At 41.8% G+C, this 24517-nt stretch overlaps 1 protein-coding gene across 2 annotated transcripts in view; it reads right to left on the bottom strand.

Moving 5' to 3' along the window:
• Positions 1-24517, bottom strand: part of LOC124795339 (neuronal acetylcholine receptor subunit non-alpha-3-like) — a 166480-nt gene that overhangs the window by 31626 nt on the left and 110337 nt on the right. For both annotated transcript variants that reach the window (XM_047259327.1, XM_047259326.1), the window contains 2 exons: positions 22396-22548; positions 16811-16986 (listed from right to left, as the gene is read on the bottom strand). In XM_047259327.1, coding sequence (XP_047115283.1) covers positions 16811-16986; positions 22396-22548 — 329 coding nt within the window. The remainder of the gene's footprint in view (positions 1-16810; positions 16987-22395; positions 22549-24517) is intronic.

The following is a 24517-nucleotide window of genomic DNA, read 5'->3' as shown; positions in this document are numbered from 1 at the left end:
TATCAGCAATAGCAAACCACATTTTAATAACAATAGAGGTTTTTCACCACAACAGCATGAAAGTCAGCTGGTTAGCATACCTAACCAACAATGCAGTCTACAAGGTCAACCAGGCTTTAATGTTTCGCCGCGTGCACGTATAGTCCCAGCTACAACAAATAGTAACGCACGCCAGCAAAGAAATGAAAACGTACAGAAAACACACTATTTCAACTCGTATCGCAAATGCACCGTATAGAAGTGACTATCATGACAAACGTAAAAGTAATGAGCACAATTTTTCAGCGTACATTTAATAACAGTCGATCTTTCCAGCAGCAAGAACATCAGCAACAACATATTATCATGAATGAACCAGACAATAGGTGTCATCCATAGCGTAAGACGTCAGGAAGAAATAACAGAACAGTACAAATATTGGAACTGCCACAGCATCCTCCCGAAAATAATAACACGTCAGAAGCAATTTCACTAGTTACAGTACAGGTTGCATATTCCAGTAACGTAAGGAATAATTTTGACACGCAGAATCTTGTTCACGAGAATGTTATTTGGAACATGCTTTTTTGAATGCACCACTTTTATCGCACCCAGACCTTACCAGAAATTTTTCCATTGCTACCGACAGTTCTAACACCGCTTTAGGCGTACATATTTTTCAGGAAATTGAAGAAGATGGTTCTACAATAATTAAAAACATCGCATTTGCAAATCGCATTTTGTCACCTGGTGAACGAAATTATTGTGTTACTGAACTTGAAACATTATGTGTTGTATAGGCTTTTACGAGATTTAGGCACTTTCTTAATGGCAGACATACCACCGTATACACAGACCACAGAACGATACAATTTTTACTTACGGCGAAATTTACACACGACAGATTAAGCAGATGGAAGCTTTATTTACGGGAATCTAATTTCACCATTGTTCACATTCCCGGCACACAACATGTTGTAGCAGATGCTCTATCCCGTTCTCTCAGCAACAATCAGCAAGACATCGCAACCAACTTCTGTAAAGCAAATTTCAGCGTGATGTACATTCAACAAGTTGTATTTGAAAATTTCATTTCGTCGTCATTACAAGACATAGCACAAGAGCAGAGTAAAGATAACGTGTGGAAAGAAATTAAACACCTCTGGCAAGATAGGAATAATGTTACGATTAGAAACCATTATACTGTACGCAATGACATTCTATTTCGCCGCTCTCATCCTGACATCAACAGTTGGTTATTATGCATTCCTGACGAACTAGTTAACAAATGAGTCTGGTATACTCATTTAAGTTACGCACATTACGGAGCCAGAAAATGTTTTCTTATACTGAGACAGAACTGTTATTTTGCCAACCTGGAGAAACGTATACGACGAGTTTTAGCGTCATGTAAAATCTGTCAGAAGGCTAAGTCACACGCAACTTCACATATTCCTCCATTAAATCCCATTGTACCTGTTAAATTGAGACATATGGTCGCTGTAGACATTTTTGGTCCGATTCCCAGAACTAATAGAGGTTTTTGCTACATCTTTGTCGCTGTTGAACTCACTTCAAAATTTGTTATCTTCACTCCGTTACACAAAGCTACTGCTAAAACTGTTTCGAAAGCGTTTGTAAAACATTTTCTATTTCATGTAGGGCATGTGATGAAAGTAATTTCCGACAATTGATCACAATTTCGATTTGCTATATGGACACGTATGTTACGAGCTAGAAACATTTCTCCGATCTATATATCCAGGTACCATGCTTCTTCGAACCCTTGTGAACGATTAATGAAAGAAACTGGTAAACTGTGTAGCTTATACTGCCATAAAAGACATATTGATTGGGACACACACATATGCTCATTCCAGGATGTAATTAATTCCATACCAAATGAATCTACTATGCTATATCCGTCTGTTATACTGAAAAATGTTGAACCACCTAACAAAATTAAAGAATTAGTAACATTTCCCACATCTCGTCGACTACGACACCATGAAATAATTGACATTGCGCTGAACAATATCCAACGTGCCGCAGAGCACCGGAGAAGACAGCAAAAACGGGTTTGTATACGCCGTTACTTTCACATTGGACAGAAGATATTAATACGTACACACCATTTATCTAATAAAGGAAAAGGTAGGTGCAGTAAATTTGAACTTCTATACGCAGGACCATATCGGATTCGCAGCATTCCTCACCCCAACGTTGTACACGTCGAAACTTTGAGAACCAGAAAATCGAAAGGAAACCACCACTGGTCAAACATCAAACCTTTTATTGAATAAAGATACTTTATGATTTAACATGCTATAATGCTATTTGCTAATTTTATGATCACTTATGCAATTATATTCACATGACTACTTACTGATGATTATCGTATTTTTTCTTGGCAAGTGCCCGGCAAGGTAAGGTTAGCAGGTCGCTTTTCTTGTCGTTACACATCAGACCCTACATATTTTTCCAGATGAATTTACACATTTAATGACCATTTATGCAATTACATTTATGTGATTACCTACTGATGACTGTCGTATTTTTTCTTGGCAAGTGCCCGGCAAGGTAAGGTTAGCAGGTCGCTTTTCTTGTCGTTACACATCAGACCCTGCATATTTTTCCAGATGAATTTACACATTTTATTACCATTTATGCAATTATATTTATGTGATTACTTACTGATGACTGTCGTATATTTTCTTTGCAAGTGCCCGACAAGGTAAGGTTAGCAGGTCGCTCTTCTTGTCGTTACATATCAGACTGTGCACATATTTTCCAGATAAACTTACGTATGCTATGAATAATTATGCAATTTTATCTAATGACATATTAACTATATTAAATTCTCTCTCCATTAAAGTCTTTAATTCTCGCCTCTATTCACTACACAACATACAAGCTGAACTCAAAGAAGGTCACATTTCTGGTCATCATTTTTGTAATGTATGTACGATTGTTTTCATATTTTGTTTGTATGCACTGTGAAATAGTTAAGATATAACACACACCAGTTGACTTGGACATTTTTGCCCTATGATATCTCAACATCGTGACTGTTCTACATTTTTTGCTGCTGCATTGTGATATTCTGTGTGTACATTTTTGCATTTGAACACTGTCTATTTTTTTTGACATATTACGTTTTCTGTCACGTTATGCTGTATGCTTAATTATGTTACCATAAACCAATCATTAATTAGTGAGTATATGATGTAAAGGCAAGACATTAATCTTTGTTCATCAATTTCAGAAAGAAATAATGCGTGAAAGACATAAATTAAACAAAAATGGGAATTTCACCTTCGGAATGGTCGAAAGAAGATGCAAACCTTGTGAGGAAGAGTAAATGGATCAGAATTAACAAGCATTAACAAGAATATACTATACACATCGTAGAATAGCAGTCTTAGCTATTTTTTTCTTTCAGAATACAAGGCGATTGATGCAGGCTGTCTGACAGAACTACACATCTTAGTTTTAGAGATGAAATATGATAGAAATAAGAAATAGTTGTATAATGAATAATGAAGTGATTTTTTGCAGATGATAATGAATACTGATGAATAATGATGAAGAATATGCTACTATGGATAATGAAGTTTTTCTTTACAGGTGATGATATTAATGGAGTTATGATAATATGGATAATGAAGGGATGGATAATGAAGTTTTTTCATTATAGATGAGGATAATGTTGAAGTTATGTATTTATGCCATGTAGTTATTTAAGTATTTCTTGCAGTTCGTTTTGACAGTATGTGTTATACTGCATAGTAGGATGAATGAAGGTTTTGGAAGGGACAGCTATGGAACACATTTTTATACACATTTCACTGCCTGTTAATTCGAGGTCACTACTTTTCAGCATAAAATGCGTTTCTTCCTTCAGATTAATAATCCATTTTTTGTATAGTTTTTGCAGGAGAAATTATTTATGAAATTAATGTGCTATAAGCAGTTGTTCATTAAGTCTATGTCATTTATGAATGTTATCACATATACTCTACTTGTTTCATTACCTTGCTACAGCTGACTCATCATGAATGACGTTACACATCTTCATTTGCAGCAGTAAGTCAAATGCAAATATTATTATCCCCCAGCAATTAGTTATCGATCTCAACGCAATGCATTGCTAGCAAATGATAAAAAATATAAAAATTCTTTGTAATTAGGAAATGAGTGCCTATGTTCTCTGTAAATCATTATATGAATATTACACTCCTGGAAATTGAAATAAGAACACCGTGAATTCATTGTCCCAGGAAGGGGAAACTTTATTGACACATTCCTGGAGTCAGATACATCACATGATCACACTGACAGAACCACCGGCACATAGACACAGGCAACAGAGCATGCACAATGACGGCACTAGTACAGTGTATATCCACCTTTCGCAGCAATGCAGGCTGCTATTCTCCCATGGAGACGATCGTAGAGATGCTGGATGTAGTCCTGTGGAACGGCTTGCCATGCTATTTCCACCTGGCGCCTCAGTTGGACCAGCGTTCGTGCTGGACTTGCAGACCGCGTGAGACGACGCTTCATCCAGTCCCAAACATGCTCAATGGGGGACAGATCCGGAGATCTTGCTGGCCAGGGTAGTTGACTTACACCTTCTAGAGCACGTTGGGTGGCACGGGATACATGCGGACGTGCATTGTCCTGTTGGAACAGCAAGTTCCCTTGCCGGTCTAGGAATGGTAGAACGATGGGTTCGATGACGGTTTGGATGTACCGTGCACTATTCAGTGTCCCCTCGACGATCACCAGTGGTGTACGGCCAGTGTAGGAGATCGCTCCCCACACCATGATGCCGGGTGTTGGCCCTGTGTGCCTCGGTCGTATGCAGTCCTGATTGTGGCGCTCACCTGCACGGCGCCAAATACGCATACGACCATCATTGGCACCAAGGCAGAAGCGACTCTCATCGCTGAAGACGACACGTCTCCATTCGTCCCTCCATTCCCGCCTGTCGCGACACCACTGGAGGCGGGCTGCACGATGTTGGGGCGTGAGCGGAAGACGGCCTAACGGTGTGCGGGACCGTAGCCCAGCTTCATGGAGACGGTTGCGAATGGTCCTCGCCGATACCCCAGGAGCAACAGTGTCCCTAATTTGCTGGGAAGTGGCGGTGCGGTCCCCTACGGCACTGCGTAGGATCCTACGGTCTTGGTGTGCATCCGTGCATCGCTGCGGTCCGGTCCCAGGTCGACGGGCACGTGCATCTTCCCGCCGACCACTGGCAACAACATCGATGTACTGTGGAGACCTCACGCCCCACGTGATGAGCAATTCGGCGGTACGTCCACCCGGTCTCCCGCATGCCCACTATACGCCCTCGCTCAAAGTCCGTCAACTGCACATACGGTTCACGTCCACGCTGTCGCGGCATGCTACCAGTGTTAAAGACTGCGATGGAGCTCCGTATGCCACGGCAAACTGGCTGACACTGACGGCGGCGGTGCACAAATGCTGCGGAGCTAGCGCCATTCGACGGCCAACACCGCGGTTCCTGGTGTGTCCGCTGTGCCGTGCGTGTGATCATTGCTTGTACAGCCCTCTCGCAGTGTCCGGAGCAAGTATGGTAGGTCTGACACACCGGTGTCAATGTGTTCTTTTTTCCATTTCCAGGAGTGTATTATGTAATGACTTCCGATGATTTGTAATTAGGAAATGAGTACCAATGTACTCTGTAAAACACCACATGAATATTATGACTTCTGATGACTTATAATTAGGAAATAAGTACCAATGTTCTCTGTAAAGCACCACATGAATATAATGACTTCTGATGACTTATAATTAGGAAATGAGTACCAATGTTCTCTGTAAAACACCACATGAATATTATGACTACTGATGACTTATAATTAGGAAATGAGTGCCAGTGTTCTCTGTAGAGCACCACATGAATATAATGACTTCTGATGATTTGTAATTAGGAAATGAGTGCCAATGTTCTCTGTAAAACACCACATGAATATTATTACTTCTGATGACTTATAATCAGGAAATGAGTGCCAATGTTCTCTGTAAAACACCATATGAATATTATGACTTCTGATGATTTATAATTAGGCAATGAGTGCCAATGTTCTGTGTAAAACGCCAATTTATGAACATTATTCTGTAATACTACATACATGGTATGGAAATGTTCAAAAACTGGGCAATGAATGCCGCAAACTACTAATGTACGGTTGTTATCGAAGGTAATGAAGCAGCATTGCGCTCAGTTAATATGTTAATTGTAATTAATTTGTTCAAGAATTGCCCCAATAATAATTTTTCTACAAAGTAACCTTTTTAAAGAAATATATTCATTTCAAGTTAATTAATATTTCCTATGCATTCCTTCCAAGAATCAAAATTAAACATGGGCCAGCATTGCACGGAGCTGTGCCGAAAAATAAGAGCAGATATAGATGCAGTTTACTGAGGTAAGAATTTTGATTTTTGTGTTCAGGTTTAATTATTGCACAGGGCCGAAGGTCAGCGCAGCTGCCCTTCTAAAATTTATCAGGTTCATCTTAACGTTGATTTTGTGGGGACTCAACATTTTTGCACATTTTTATTATCATTGAGTTTTATTACTGTGGGAAGCTAACATATGGCTCTATTTGCATTATCATTCAATTCTTTTCATATAAAATTTCTTGCGGGGAGGTTACAACATCGGCCAAGCGAATGGGTTGTCCCTGTAAAGAACACTCGTACTCCAATAGTCGATGATGTGTGGGTAGTGATCAAGCCCCTTGTACATAATCACACCAAATAACTTCGGCATCTCATCAGCGTTTGCATCCTTCCAAGCCATAGCCCTCGCTTTACCATGGGGCTGAGCAGTAGAAAGAACTGTACAGTATTTCTGTTTCTTTTTTCAGTTACAATTAACGGTTCAGTATCGTCCCCGATGAAAGTTCTAAGGACTTGTATAGGCTTCACATCCTTCCTATTCTTGGTAATGTGGGACATTGAATCGAAAGGTTTCTATACTCTTGAATTGTATGTTCCTCAGCCCACTTCTGCCTAGTTTTCATTTTGACTTCCTTCTAGAAATTGAGGAGAAGTAAGTGTTGTGATGAATGCCTCATTAGCTCCTTCCAATTCCTCGTCACATTCATTCTCCGACACCAACTGTTACCTGGGTGAGGAAGTTTCATTGAGTGCGTAGTCATCATCACTGTCGTCACTGAAATCACAAACATCATATAACTCACCATCATGAGCATTGAGAAATTTTAACAGCTCTTCCTTTGTCGAGATATCTGACTTATCTTTCAGTCACTGTTTACCAGTTGCGGGAGCGGGGCTTGTATCCCCACCGCGCTTCGTCTGTGGCTTGCCATTAGACTGCGTCATTTACTGTAAAACAGAGGGCAAAGTAATGATGTAATTTTTTTTACTGTGGTCGGTTACTAATACACAGCGTCACCGGTTCAGATCCGGTCCAACTGTGAGCATAGCACTATGAAGGTGTGGCGGTGGAACTTTAAATGCCGTGACACCCTCCGACGGTGGAAGGACAGAGGCGGGGTGCAGTAATGCGCCAACTCTATGGTCAAGGAGAGAAGTGAAGTGGCTGTACGTGAACAGGCCACTGCTAGTGACTGTACAAAATAGGCAGAAAAACGTGGTCGTATGGGGCCTGTCGTCAGTCATAGCCCGAATCCGAGTCCTCCAGGAAGGTGAGCGGAATGGGGTGTCGATGAAAGTGCTGTGTAACTGTAATGCCGATGGTTTGGAATCCAGCAATTGTCTCACGGAGGACGTCCACTTTTCTGTACAGTTGGCGAGCCTTACGGCGAATGGTCGTCTTGAGAAGGGCTGTATTTGTCTCCTCATGCAGAGTGACATTCCCGGTGAACGGAAGGGCACGAAGACTCCACCTGTGAACTTTATTCTTTAGGCGCTGAAGTGTCAGCATCCAGCACTTACTAATCGTGGCCTACGCAGAGGAACCATACGTTAGTGAGGGTAGGACAACAGGGTGATACAGCCGGAGCTTGGTATCTAAATTCAGCTCTCGGCTGGAGATGAATGGGTACAAGGCCTTTGTCACCTTGAACCCTTTATGGGTGATATATTCCGGGTGGCGGTGGAAGAAAAGTTTCTTATCCAACCAAACCCCGAGGTACTTGGTAGCTTGGGCCCAGGGGACCCGGACGCCCCCCATTGAGATGTTGTTTCGGAGTATAGGGCGCCGCTTAGTGAAATAGACAACCATGGTTTTGGTGGCATTGGGGGCAATCTCATTGGAGCGACACCAGGTGACTGTAGCTTCCACTTGCCTTTGGAGGCAAGCAATGAGTTGATCAGGATTGCGGCCTGTGGTATGAAGCGCCGTCACATCGGCGTATTGTGACAAATGGCAGTGATGGAGGACGGGCATGTCATTGACACAGATATTAAAAAGAAGAGGGGGACAGCACAGAGTCCTGAGGGGTACCCATTTACATGTGGCGTACACTGGAGCGCTTTCCCCTCTGAGCAACGAGGAAGGTCCCCTGATGAAGGAAATTCACGATCTTAACGTAGATGTCAGGGATGGGCGTTTGCGCCAGCATCTTATACACCAGGTTGTCCTGCCGAATCTTATGATAAGCATTCTGCACTTCTAAGAAGACCGCTACCGTCGACATGCTGAAATTAAAACCCTTGCTGATGTGCTCTATGATCCTGAGAATTTGCAGTTCAGCGGACAGGCGAGACGTATGGTGTTTACCAAGTGATTACAGAATAATTCGTAACGAGCGAAATAATTCGATGACATATTCTTGAGTTTCTTATACCAAACTTACAATCACTCAACCGCATGGCTACTCACGACTGTTTCTAAACAATTAAAACCATAGTATGAAACAATGTATCAAAACCATCTCACACGGAGGGCAGAGTTTCACAAGTAAATTAATCAGTGATCTAGCGGCCATTGCACGTACTATCCCGATGTTACCCATAAGTCCATTGAAAAGGCAGACCTAGGTTTCCTGCCAGGCCAGACTGTTTCAGAGCTGACTGAATGCAACTGAAGCTGAGGAAGCCAGCCTCATCGTGGGCTGCCAAGAACCCACTTCTGAGGTTACTGTGCTGCGATCTAGCGGCCACTGCCAGTACTATTACATCGTCACTCCAGACGGCCACAGAAAAGGCAGATGTGGGTTTCGTGCAAAGTCAGTTCCAGAGTTGACCGAATGCAACTGAAGCTGAGAGAGATGGCGCCCCCATGGCCTCTGAGAAACCCACTTCTCAGGTTACCGGCGCCATCATGGCAGCGAAAGTGTTTTCCTCAGCTCTTGCACTCCTGAAACTAATCAATGCCGGTAGTATACAGGGTGTTCCATTGATAGTGACCGGGCCAAATTTCTCATGAAATAAGCATCAAACGAAAAAACTACAAAGAACGAAACTTGTCTAGCTTGAAGGGGGAACCAGATGGCGCTATGGTTGGCCCGCTAGATGGCGCTGCCACAGGTCAAACGGATATCAACTGCGTTTTTTTAAATAGCAACCCCAATTTTTTATTACATATTCGTGTAGTATGTAAAGAATTATGAATGTTTTAGTTGGACCACTTTTTTCGCTTTGTGACAGATGGCGCTGTAATAGTCATAAATGTATATGGTATCACGTAACATTCCGCCAGTACGGACGGTATTTGCTTCGTGATACATTACCCGTGTTAAAATGGACCGTTTACTTATTTCGGAAATGGTCGATATCGTGTTGATGTAGGGCTACTGTGATCAAAATGCCCATCGGGCGTGTGCTATGTATGCTGCTCGGTTTCCTGGACGACATCATCCAAGTGTCCGGACCGTTCGCCGGATACTTACGTTATTTAAAGAAACAGGAAGTGTTCAGCCACATGTGAAACGTCAAACATGATCAATGGACCACCCTGTATTCAGTGACTGCACAAGTAAATCTAATACTGTTCTAATGTTGGTCTCAGTGAGTACAATGGTTATATTTAATGACACTATGAGGAAGCAATCATTCAGTTTGTCGCCAATGATTTAAAATAATCATCATTTCTGGAACTCCTTTTTCTGGCGACTCATTTTCAGTTGGAATCTTTTCATTGTTAGTTTCTCGTTGAATAATCATTTGAATTTTTTTTTCCTTTGCTTTTGGAGTGTTTTAATTTCCGAGCAAACAGCATAAATCTCGTTTTTTGATAACAGACTAGGGATTTTCTTACTACTGATTGGTGATGGAGTTTCAACACTTGCCATCACCTTGTCTTTTTTATTAGGTAGAGTTGTCTTCCTTGCACAAAATCCTCCAATTTCAGGAGTTATTCACCTCATACCCTCGCTCCTGTTCGATTGTACACTTTTTTTTCAGAGGGAAACAAGGGTCCTAGTGCTGCTGGGTTACGAGGTGGAGTTCAATTTTCAATCCACACTGTCTGCCTTATAAATTTCTCCCAACGATCTTCCTCTAATTTGCCTCTAAACGTTACATTCAACTCATTGTTTATGATTCATGCTTTTATTCTATGGTTTGTATTTATTTAACAATGACACTTCTTTTCTTTGCATTTCATCGTCACGCTCAGATAAGTCATTGGCCTTCGGTTTTACAACCAAATCACTTCAGGCTGTTGAGTTTAAAAAACAAATTGTTAATAAATGTTCCACCCTGTTCTTCAGGACTCGTAGGGCACTCAGCTGTCAAAAAGCTACACTTCAGCACTTCCACGTGCACTCGATCACTGCTACCTGGCAGATATTAAAGCAATAACAAGTTTCCTGCAATTGTTAAAATTAATCCTAGATGTTTTACAGAGCAAAACATTATTTCTGCTGCCGGATTGTAAACTATGAGTACCACACACTGGAATGTTTTCTGATACACTATTGTGGCCCAAATTTCAAGAAGTTGTTAATTTACTCTGATGACATGGGACATAACTCCAGTTCTGCACCCAGGAAGTCTCACTCTTTCTGCTTACATCTTCTATAGTAGGCCCTTATTTGTTTCCATCCGTCATATTGGTGAAGCACTTTAACACTTTGTGGAAGACACTACAACTACATTTACATCATCATACAAACTCCCCTCGCCGATATATCGTGTGTGGCTGAGGATACCCTGTCATCCTACTAGTCACGACCTGTATCTTTCTTGGTATCTACGGCTTTGTCCAAGCTGCTGTATTATGTTTCGTCAGTAACTGTGTGAAATGTAAATATAACTACTCTGCAGCCCTGCCTTTGGCGTGAATTTAATCTAAGAAAGGCTAAAAGAAGACATTAGATATAAATGGGAATGGATGTTATAGTAGTGTATCTACCAACTAGCTGGCCCAATTAGTTTGCAGTTCTGACCCATGTCATTGTCCTACCCATGACATCAAAACACCGCCCACTTTACCAGTCATGTCAATATCACCGTCGTCTAAAGCCCATTAAATGACTTCATAACATGACAAGTCAAGCTACGTCCTCAACCCCTCCCATACCCCTTACTACCTGCCGCAACCTACTCTCCAACCAGTCTCAGCATAGTGTTAGAATTTCGCAACCAATCACAGCATAGTATTTTAGCAGGCATTAAAATGAAACAGCCAGTCACAATGCAGCCCCAAAGTTGCGCAAAGAATTACGTGAAGGAAGCAATCTTTACAATTTTCATATCTATAATACATTTACGGGACACACATACCCTTTAAAATGCTACACAATCTTCTTTGAATCACAAAACTTCGCTATGTGAAAAAAACCTGCAAACTACGTTTCCATACTTCACTACAGAGAATTTAGTGACAAATGCTGTATCGTAAAGTCAATGAATTCACTCTCGAGCCCCTGATATTCTCGGAAACTACATAGCAGTCGCCACAAAATACGCCTGCGCGTATGAAACATAATCTCCAAAGTTAAAAAGCATGTTGACTTACGCAGTGTAATTAACGAATTATAAATACTTTGCTGCTGCAAATGAGTTTTACTGCAATGACTATTATACAAAACTTGTAAACGCGAAATGAAAACACTGCTGCTCCTTTATGTCCCTGTGGTTTGTCACCACCAACACATTGTTCATAGCTCTACTATTATACCATGCGTGGTGTAAAGCGCAATAAACACACAAATTAATTATTTTACACTATCTAAATCGAAATGATGCATGTTAAGCCGCACAATATCAATTCAAAGTCCAACATGTCTTCTAAAATACCTCGGCATCACAAAGCGCCGGGTTTATGTCACATATCACAATATTATTTCACACACACAAACACACACGCACATATACTATGTGATCAAAAGTATCCGGACGCCTGACTAAAAATGACCTACAGGTTGGTGGCGCCAACTATTGGTAATGCTGGAATTCAGTATGGTGTTGGCCCACCCATAGCCTTGATGACAGCACTCAGGTGCTGGAAGGTTTCTTGAGGAACTGCAGCCCATTCTACACAGAGCGCTGCACTGAGGAGATGTATCGTTGTCGTTGGGTGAGGCCTGGCGTCCCAAAACGTCCCAAAGTTGTTATACAGGATTCAGGTCAGGACTCTGTGTAGGCCAATCTACTACAGAAATGTAACTGTCCGCCACAGGCCGTGCATTATAAACAGTTGCTCGATTAGGTTGAAAGATGCAGTCGCGATCCCCGAATTGCTCTTCAACAAAGGGAATCAAGAAGTTGCTTAAGCCATTAATGTAGGCCTGTGCTGTGATAGTGCCTCGCGAAACAACAAGGGGTGCAAGCACCCTCCATGAAAAATACAACCACACCATACCACCACTGCCTCCGAATTTTACTATTGGCACTACACACGCTGGCAGATGACATTCCCCAGGCATTCGCCATTACCGGCGTGATGTTTGGCTTATGAGCAACCGCTCGATCACGAAATCCAAGATTTCTCACCTCCCGCCTAACTGTCATAGTACTTGCAGTGGATCCTGATGCAGTTTGGAATTCCTGTGTGATGGTCAGGATAGATGTCTGCCTATTACACATTACGAACATCTTCGGCTGTCGGCGGTCTCTGTCAGTCAATAGCCGAGGTCAGACTGTACGCTTTTCTCTTGTATGTGTTCCTTCACGTTTCCATTTCACTATCATATCGCAAAAAGTGAACGTATGGATGTTTAGGAGTGTGAAAATCTGGCGTACAGACGTATGACACAAGTGACACCCAATCACCTGACCACGTTCGAAGTCCGTGAGTTCCACGGAGCGCTCCATTCTGTTCTCTCACGGTGACTAATAATTACTGAGGTCACTAATATGGAGTAGCGGGCAGTAAGTGGCAGTCCAATGAACCTAGTACGAAAAACGTATGTTTCTGGGGGTGCCCTGATACTTTTGGTCACATAGTGTACACACACATCCTTCAGACGGATGTCTGAAACTTGACAGTGCACTGTAAGGTGAATACCCCACTGCTATTTCCATGCCAGATAGTTAAAAGTCATAAGTTAAACAGTCATTTAACATTTCAAGTATGAAGAGCAATGTAGTAAAAGTAACGCAACGTTAATGGTTCTATAATGGTTGCCAAGTATTAAAATAGTATAACTACATCTAATAAACACATGTTGTTGTTGTTGTGTGTTCTTCAGTCCTGAGACTGGTTTGATGCAGCTCTCCATGCTACTCACTGCAACCTACATACTTCTGAATCTGCTTAGTGTATTCATCTCTTGGTCTCCCTCTACGATTTTTACCCTCCAAACTGCCCTCCAATGCTAAATTTGTGATCCCCTGATGCCTCAGAACATGTGCTACCTACCGGTCCCTTCTTCTTGTCAAGCTGTGCCACAAACTCATCTTCTCTCCAATTCTGTTCAATACCTCCTCATTAGTTACGTGATCTACCCATCTAATCTTCAGCATTCTTCTGTAGCACCACATTTCGAAAGCTTCTATTCCCTTCTTGTCCAATCTACTTATCGTCCATGTTTCACTTCCGTACATGGCTACACTCCATACAAATACTTTCAGAAACGACTTCCTGACACTTAAATCTATACGCGATGTTAACTAATTTCTCTTCTTCAGCAATGCTTTCCTTGCCATTGCCAGTCTACATTTTATATCCTCTCCAATTAGACCATCATCAGTTATTTTGCTCCCCAAATAGCAAAACTCCTTTACTACATTAAGTGTCTCATTTCCTAATCCCCTCAGCATCACCAGACTTAATTTGACTACATTCCATTATCCTCGTTCTGCTTTTGTTCATGTTCATCTTATATCCTCCTTTCAAGACACTATCTATTCCGTTCAACTGCTCTTCGAAGTCCTTTGCTGTCTCTGACAGAACTACAATGTCATCGGCGAACCTCAAATTTTTATTTCTTTTCCATGGATTTTAATACCTACACCAAGTTTTTCTTTTGTTTCCTTTACTGCTGCTCAATATACAGATTGAATAACTAACTATACTAAATTGGTGACCCCTTGATGTCTCAGAATGTGGTCCATTAACTGATACTCCCCTTTAATCAAGTTGTCGCACAACTTTCTTTTCCTCCTGGTTCCATTCAGTTCCTCCTCATTACTTATGTGATCTACCCATTTAACATGCAGTGTTCTTTTATAACCTCACATTTCAAAGGCTTCTGTCTTCATCTTGTTTGAACTGTTTAACTTCCATACATACCTAGTGAACAGACTTTCTAACAGTTACACCTATATTCTATGATAACGAATTTCCTGTCTGCATTTTATATCCTCTCTACTTTCCCCATCATCATTTATTTTACTGCCTGACTTAATCTGTCTAGATTACATTCTTCTTAATTTTACTTTTGTTGCTGTTGGGCTTATGTGCCCCTTTCAAGACACTGTCCATTCTATTCAGGTGTTCTTCACAGTCTTTCGTTGGCTCTAACAGAATTACAATGTCATTGGTGTATTTCAGCTTCGTATAGTAGTTTCAGTTGCAAAATTTTACTTTAATTATCAGTTTGATTCAAGTTCTATTATGAATCCAATTATGCTACCCTCAAGAATCTAGGTTCATTTTCTTAAATATGTCTTCATAAATAGGTAAATATTAGAAATAGTCCTTTTGCACAAGATTTGACGACAGCCTACGAGGAAGCAGTATGGCAAAATGTTGGAGTAGTAGTAGGACTGTGCTTGTGGAGTGCGATCATGAAACAGCCCACGAAAAAGCAATATTGTGAGTCAGTTGGAGTAACCGTTGGACTGGCACTGGTGCATTATCTTCGAAGGTACTATGAGGAAGCAGAACGTCGAGGCAGTAGAGGTAAATAGTTTGACTGGGATGGTACTGAGCGATCTTGAAATTGTCTTTGAGACTGCAGTTAGGCTAGGCTATTGGGGTAACATTTTGAATGTGATCATGGTGTATGAAAGGTGAATTCCTATTCTCAGGCTTAGAAAATTGTGCCGTAAATGTCATTTTGAATTGCGTTACATAACTTGAAAATTAATAGTGTTTAAGTTTAAGTAGTAGCACTGCAAACTGATGATGATGATAAGTTTGTGGGGCGCTAAACTGCACGGTCATTAGCGCCTGTACATATTCCCAATCTGTACACAGTCCAGTCTAGTCACTTTCACGAATGATGATGGAATGATGTGGACAACACAAACACCCAGTCTTCAGGCAGAGAAAATCCCTAACCCGACCAGGAATCATATACGGGATCCCATGATTCAGAGGTAGCAACTCTATCCACTAGACCACAAGCTACAGACACTGCATGTGTGGTTGATGGCAAGTCAAAGAATGGGCCGAAGCTTTCACTGCTTACAACATACTGTCTGAAGAAACGGTTCAAATGGCTCTGAGCACTATACGACTTAACTTCTGAGGTCACCAGTCGCCTAGAACTTAGAACTAATTAAACCTAACTAACCTAAGGACATCACACACATCCATGCCCGAGGCAGGATTCGAACCTGCGACCGTAGCGGTCGCTCGGTTCCAGACTGTAGCGCCCAGAACCGCACAGCCACTCCGGCAGGCGACTTTCCGGAAAACCCATTTTAGAAAAGTGTGTGGTATAAACATCGTGTACTTGTGTGCGTTTGTATGTGAGTATGTGTGTTTCGCTGATGTATCTTAGATGTTGAAATATTACAAGTTTCACCCTGTGCGTAAATTTTCGTTATTTACTTTGAATGTAGAGCTAAAAAAATCAGATCATTCAGATACTTCTGAGCACAGCTAAGATCAACACCTTTGGTGCCACATTGCGACTGGCTTTTTCATTTTAAAGCGCACTAAACTACTATACTGCTATTAGCTGCACCATTTTAATATTCAGCTGAGATTGCTTGTATAGGGTAGTGGAACCAAGCGCAGGGGAGGGAAAGGGTAGAGGTGGAGAGGGGGCATAGCGTGTCATGTGTTGATGATGATGATACGATTCACAAGTCTGATGATGCCACACATGCGTGGTGACATCACTGATATGAGTAGAATGGGGTTTGTGATATCACTGGTAGCTCACTGATCTGGATCACATATAAAAATTTCTTTTAAAAGTGGAATAGTTAGTTCATATACTACATGCTATGGTAAGACTGGAGGTTTCTAGCAACCAGCCAAGCAAATAGCCTCTTACAAGAAGCATTGAGGTGCCACACTTGACCTGGTTAGGGGTGATGCATCAAAAACACCCATCTTAAAAGTATATTTCCCATTAACTATTGCACAATCTCTGCATTAATATGTTCCACCGAATGGTTCATGTAGATCTTGTCATACAGCTTCCAATGTGACGCAGTCCGACACTAGTGTGGGTAGCGGCTTTAAAAATGTTAATGAGTAGGTTAGGCGTTGTGAGGTTTACAGACATAGTGAGCTCACCTGCAGCCTGAGGGAGCCATGGGGAGAGCAGAGCAGGAACCGCGCGGGCCCGGACTCCAGCAGGGAGGGCAGCCACACAGGGGTGTCCAGCGTGCGCAGGCTGCTCAGCCTCCGCAGGCCCACGGCAGCCATGAAGGACGCACACGCCACCACCAGCAGGTCGCGATACATCAGAACTGCCCAACACACACAGACTCAAATGTACACTATAGTCAGAAGTTAGAACACAAAACAGTAGAGATCTCAACGACGTTGTAAAATAATCTGATGGATGTAGAAGCAAACGATGAATAAAAAGGCGAAGAAGCGCTCGAAGTGATGGACAATAATTTACAGTTAGAAATGTCAACTAAGCGATTGTATCGTACCTCCTTACATCTGTAGAAAGGAGATGTCATCCTTCTAACTCTACCTCGCATAAGATACGTCATTGTGATGCATGGATTCTTCCTGCAGCGGGAGGACGGTCCAATGTGTTGTGCTTGTGGGGTAGACATAACGGTGCCCCATAGTTCTCTGTGTTATATTGTCGAACTAGAGGGCAATGTAAGATTCACATTATTTTAACAAACATTTGTATGAAATAGAGAATGGGCAAAGAAAGGGAAAAGATGAGTGTGAATTCATGACTTCCAACCTCACAGGGCACTGTGGTAATGCAATGCCGAAAGGTGAAAATTTGTACCAGACCAGGAATCGATCCCATATTTACTTCTCATGACCAGTTGTCTCAACCACTTCCGACATCCGGTCACGGTCCATGACAAACTCAAATTTGCTATGCTGCTATACATTCTTCCTCATCTATTAACTCCCTATTCCCAAATTATAGATTCCCATAAATTTCGAACGAAATAACTACATCCAAACTGAAACAAATGTCAAGGAACTGTTGCGGTCTTACAGGAATTTGAGTGGTGTCTTTTCTGTCAGACGACTACGACAGAACACAAACCACTAAAATATGTATACATTTTAGCTTGCAGTGAGACGAATATGGTATTATTTTTAAGACTTTGAAATCTCTCTATTGCTCCCTAAAATATTATAGAGGAGTTCGTAATGAGTCACTATCAGTGTTGCTGGCCTATCTATATGTTTTGGAAGTGATCGGTTAACCACGTGATTCTTTGTAGATATTTTAGATCCCTTCTTGTGCTATCTCCGTTTCAATAGAACATTTTACAACATTTTTCGAAATTTGTAATATTTTGTAGGGGGCGTGACAATATCATTGTGCTGGTGAACATGAGTGAGTTCGGGAAGCAGTGAAAGCACTTTTAAGCAAGGTTATCTTTTCTCTCTTTGTAATTTTTCACGTATTTTAACCATAATCGCTTCTACTTATTTTAGCAGAGGCTTTGATAACACCATCTCTGAGCACCTGCAACCGCAGCGAATATGTTCCGTAGCGCTTCAGCGCACTACCAACCTCTCTGCACGCCTGTGACGTTGTCACACACCAGTGAAGGTCCCATTTTTCATCACGTATCCATCTATAAGACTGTGTGTAAAATAAGGAATTTTCCCATAATATATCAATTTTATACGGACTTGTCAACTTTATATGGGCTGGACGTCCTACTAACAGGTAAATCACATTAAATGTATTATAAAGTACGAAGAAAGTTGTGTATCTAGTCTACGAATTTAGACAATGGAATGTTATCTCTCTAGGAAGAACACTGAGTCCCTAACATTTTATCTGCCATCCATTATTGGTCCTCGTTTATATACTGATGGAAATGGCAAATGTCGCACCATAGTCATCTTCACCAACGCTAGCAAATTGACAATACTATGCCTTTGTGATATTTTAATTACAATTCCATCCTTATTTTCTAACTTTTCAGCAAAGGGAAAAGTCTGTCCTCCCGGTTAAGACTGGTGTGAATACATGGCGGATATTAGATGCGTCAAAGGGCATGGGAAACTTTCAGTCTGATTCTGAAGCACAGCTTTCCTGGGAAATGTGTTAGTTTCGGACTTCCAGAATGATAGAATAATAGGGATGGGGAATATAGTATCATCATACCAGCAGATCACATAGATGGTTGGTTATAATGCAGTTACGGCAGAACGATTGATGACGAGATGTAATCAGGACTACAGTTTTGACCCGTACGAGTGTGCGTATCGATGATCATAATGCTCGCTTATCTTTTGTGAGGGAGAAGTGCGACTTCTCTGGCCTGCCGAGATACGGTACTGACGGTGAAGCCGATTTAAGCGACAACGCCGATTAGCAAAAGGAAGTCTGGGACTGCAGCGAGTATGATCAGTTTTCTTCATGCCTTCATCACAACATCGGATGGCGCCTTGGGTGGTAACCGTGCGTATGGCCGCGTGTCGGTCTTGCATCCACTTACGTGTTGATATTCAAGCTGCGCTGGTTATGTGGAATAGTTTGACGGAGGAAGGCAGCCAGGCTTAATTAATCTCGGTCTCCGTCTACTAGGAATTTGGGTTGAGGGCCATCGAGAAAAACTGTATGTACCGGTCTGTTTTGTGGCTTTATAATTACCGTTGTTTTGAAGATGTTGACGGCAGATCATCGAAGTCCCAATCAATTTCATGTTTCCAGTGTGCTTAATCTCATGAAAGGCTATTGGCTGTGATTCATGAATTCGACTGAAGTTTTTGCATTTTCTGTAAAAGGGGAATTCCAAATTTTGTTGAGTGGGTTCTGAACGTTGTTAAAGAAAAAATAATAATAATTTTACAATTCATCTTTACTTGTTATGGCATTGCTGCGACTTGGTATTTCGCATAATTGTTTAGTATCTATGTTATGTCTCCTTCCAGGGTGACTAAGTTCTCTGTATTTATTTGTTATATTCATACCATAATTCCTTAATACAATAAGGCACTTTCTCTGCACACCTTGTAATTTTGCACCTAAACAAATTTGTCTTTTGAAGTATTGTTTATTTTCTTAAATATCATTCCTCGTTTAGTTGTTATTGGAATTCCAGTGCCTTCTTTCTCATTTGATAGCCTTCAGCGTAATCAATTATTGCTTTTCTTAATTTTCATTAGTGATTTGATTTTTTAAATTATTGTTTCTTTTTAATTTTTAGTAAGTGTGTTAGAACAAATATCAATAGAATTTTGTATGGTATTTCTGGCAAATAAATTTGTCCCTGACTGTACCCACTCCAGTTCTCTTCCCCTCTGCCATTCGCCTTACGAATGTTAGCAAGCGCTTATATAACTGACCATATTAGGAAAAGCACGGGATCTGTGACAATTGTTTAAAACAAATTGTGATTTTATATTACTTCGTAGAATTTGGTTCACAGGTACGTCTTTTATCATGTTGGCTCACAACACTCTACGACTTGGGCATCTCAGAAAAGAACAAGTGGCCTATGAATTTAAATTCCTGGAGTGTCATGTTGCCACAACCATTGCTGAAATGAGTGAATATTTAAGAAGTGCAGTCAGCCGTCTGATACAATGTAGTGTCGTGGCACTCGGCAAGGTGAGTGACACAGTTCTTGTTTGCTGGGCGTCTCTTGCTGGTGGCCAGGCTTATCAGGAATTTTTACATAGTAGCTCCAAGTCAATTATTCAGATGGTTCAGATTAATGCACGGCTAGACTATATCTACACTTTATATATGACATATGAAGGGCTTACTTCAGTAGTGGTACAAGTCCATTACCTCCACTTCACTGTCTATAATGCTTCTGAAATTAATGAACCAAACAAACAGAAAGAAAAGTTCATCTCCAGTAAGAAGACATATGCTTGAATATTTCTGGTATCTCAACTGCAGATTTTTCAGCGCTCATTTAACTTTATAACTTTGTATCTCAATGTGAACAAAAGTGGACTTGTACCACTATTGAAATAAGCCCTTCATATAGTAGATTACTGGGGATATAAGAAGAAGCGGCCGTCTATGAAATTTCTGTAAGCCCGCAGAGTTGTCCACGGGCAGTGGGATATAGTGATGTTGACTTGCGGCAAAAGTTTAGTCTTAGACTGGTTTCCTCATGTCAGTTCTGCAAGGGCTCCATGAATTATGTATTAGTGAATCTCAGCTTGTTCTTTTTATATTTATCAGTGGAGATGCAGCGAATATCTGGCTTTGTGTGGAATGTCTGAAGTTCCTTTCTTCTTTTTTTTATGTTCTATATTTTTACTCTGGCTAAAAGCCGTTTATGAAATATCCTAGAACAGGTAATTTGGGATGAAGGTAGCTTGAAGAAGTTGAGACAAAGAATTGTTTATATAATTTGTCACACAGGTTAAGATATCAGCTTGTTAATAAAAAAATACTTTCATGTGCAAGATTGCAAAGAATATGTTTTTCGCTGAGTGTAGAGTTTTAAGAAAGCTCATTTGCCTTTCACACTGAGGCTAGTGCGACGGAGGTGGTAGACACTGTTCATGACATGCGACCTGAGGGTCGCTCTTGAGTGGTATTTACTAACAAACCTGAAACCTTCACTGAACTTAATGAAATCCCTATTGATATTGATAGCATTCATTTTTCTGATCAACAACAGTAAACATTGACACCTATTGGAAGTATACCCCAAAGGGAATCTCCAGTACGACAGGAGAGCAGAGAAAAGGATTTGGACAGATTCAGGTGCTTTGACTGTGATCGGACCCGCCATTTTGCAGGCAGTTGTAATATAAGCCGACAAGGACCAAAGAAAGTGTTTAGTACATAGTTCTGCATAGTCAGCGGGTACACAACTTACCTACTAGAGCGCACCCCGCTAAGCACAACAGCGCAGGCGCAGCGCTTGTCCGTATCCGCACTATGAGATGGCGCCGCCATAGAGACGGACCAAATTCTGCTTCCGCCGATCTGCGTATTAATATGTAACGCAGCCAATGGGATTGTTGCTAATGTAGAACATTTTCTCCTCGCGGATCACACTCGCGTAGTGATACATGAACGCGCGAGGTATTATAACGAGTGTACAGACCCCCGATTAGCCAGTCTGCATTTGTCTGCACCATCCCGTACCAGTCTGCATTAGTGTACCAGTCTACAGTCAAGTTTGAGTCTGTGCCTAATAAGATTACCATATTCCTGTACATAGCCATGAAGATTAATGTATAGGCACTTTTGTCAAGTCCCAGAGATATGTTAGAATAAGATTAACGTACCAATACCAAGGGAACTTTAGATTGTCAGTTGTAAATAGCATACAGAACCAAGTTAAGTAATTTTTATGCTTGTTATTATTTTAACAAATGTGTGTGAAACTTAATCAAGTTCTGTTTAAAGTTGGTCACCGTCAATCTGCTACTTTAAGCGTGCAAGTGGCATTTCTATCGTCTGACCTAACGGCAGAAGATAAACACGCCACGATAAGACCACGAGACACATTGCTGACACTCGCCTACTTCGTTAGAGCGACAAGTCATATAATCTGATGGTGTGTGTACTGAAGGTCTTACAGTACGCACACCACAGAAAGTTAGGCGGTTCCGGAAACGGACGAGCCTAAATAAAGGGGCGCATAGGGGTTGTATTGACCTTACGGAAAACGGATGACGGTGACAGTACACCGATCCTTTCATCTGAAGCGGGCTGGGAACTGCGCTGCGGTACTCACCGACCTGCGGCGGGCTGCGTCCGTCCTCTGGCATGGGGTACGACAGGTTGTCGATGACGACGCAGTGCAGGAAGACGGAGAGGGTCGCCAGCAAGAGGCGCTCGTCGCAGCTGCTCGGCAGGAACCAAGTGCTCACCGTCAGCAGAACCAGCACTGTGTACACAACACTGTGAGAGACTTCTGTGTCACGATTTACACACCTCGGTCCACGTATCACTGTAAATTACCTATTGTTTAGGCTGCATCGTTTATAGTTGCTTATTCATCACGTTACAGCCTATTGTCTAACAAACCAACATACGTTATGTGATGTCACCGCCATACACCACACTTGCTAGGTGGTAGCCTTTAAATCGTCCGCGGTCCGTTAGTAGACGTCGGACCCGCGTGTCGCCACTATCAGTGACTGCACACCGAGCGCCGCCACACGGCAGGTCTAGTCTAGAGAGACTCCCTAGCACTCGCCCCAGATGTACAGCCGACTTTGCTAGCGATGGTTCACTGTCTACATACGCTGTCATTTGCAGAGACGATAGGTTAGCATAGCCTTCAGCTACGTCATTTGCTACGACCTAGCAAGGCGTCACATTCAGTTACTATAATTACTATCTTCAGGAATGTATTATGAACAGATAATATTGTGAATCATGTAGATTAAAGTTAAGTATCAAACTAATTACGTCCGCTTTCTGAATTCTCATTCCTTGTCATGTTCCAGACCTCACGTCAGTATAGTTCTTCCCTCCTCACGCCAGCCTGCGTGATCTAAAACGCGTACATTTTGGCCTCCACTCGTAACACGGCGTTGGCCCTTTTGCTAAAACGTTAAACAATCCACATTTTTGTGGATGATAATAAGTGTCCATATTAATTATTTATTCCTGATCTTTACGAACAGTGCGAAGAAAATAGCTAATGCTAGAAAATGCTTACACAGGAACTACATCCTACAACTACAAAACTTCAGTAAAATCGCTTAACCAGTTACTGAACTACTACTGTTTGTATTATTGATTTTGTTCTGTTTATGTTTATTTATTAGAGTGCATATTCATTGTAGGTGGTTTATTTCCGTTAATTGATCCGCGCTACTACTATCCTAGTGAACAGCCATTGTCTGCTGTATTCCTTGGCCACAGGACAGCACGTCAGCGGCAGTTATTTCAAGTACGCTGTAACGCCCCAGGATCGACATTCCGGCTGTCACTTGCAGCAATCTAATATAAACTCTATAAGACTATTTCGTTCAGTGGCCGCTGACCTCAGTTGCCTCTTCTCCAGCTACAGAATGCACTGAGGTGACAAAAGTAATAGGATACGTCGTAGCCGGCCGCGGTGGCCGTGCGGTTCTAGGCGCTGCAGTCCGGAACCGCGGGACTGCTACTGTCGCAGGTTCGAATCCTGCCTCGGGCCTGGATGTGTGTGATGTCCTTAGGTTATTTAGATTTAAGTAGTTCTAAGTTCTACGGGTCTGATGACCTAAGATGTTAAGTCCGATAGTGCTCAGAGCCATTTGAACCATTTGATACCTCGTAATATCATGTCGGACCTCCTTTTGCGCGTCGTAGTGCAGTAACTCGACGTGGAATCGACTCAACAAGTCGCTGGAAGCCCTCTGCAGAGATACAGACCGACGATGCCTCTATAGCCGTTTTTTAATAGAGACAGTGTTGCCGATGCAGAACTTTGTGCACGAACTAACCTCTAGATTGTGCCCCACGTATGTTCGATGGGAATCATTTCGGGTGGTCTGGATGGCCGAATTATTCACTCGAACTGTCCAGAATGTTCTACAATTGCGAAAACTTGGAGCCCGTTGACACGGCGCATTGCCAACCATTAAAATTGCATCGCTGTTTGGGAACATGATGCCCATAAATGCAAATGGTCTCAAAGTAGCCGAACATAGCATTTTCAGAGTGGTAGGCTACATATGGTTCCCAAGTTGTGCAGCGAGCGTAAACTATAAAATTACCAAATAAGCAGCAACCAGTCGCAAAATCATATTTTCTTTATTTACTTTTGCAAATCGATTTCAACTGATTAACAGCCACCATCGGTGCTTTCAATGTATCTTGTCCCCGAGTAGTAACACTGATGATTGACCTGTGCTTTAGACAGT

Source organism: Schistocerca piceifrons, chromosome 4, assembly GCF_021461385.2.
Source record: "Schistocerca piceifrons isolate TAMUIC-IGC-003096 chromosome 4, iqSchPice1.1, whole genome shotgun sequence".
Lineage (NCBI taxonomy): Eukaryota > Metazoa > Arthropoda > Insecta > Orthoptera > Acrididae > Schistocerca > Schistocerca piceifrons.
This window is presented reverse-complemented; position numbering and strand designations above follow the sequence as displayed.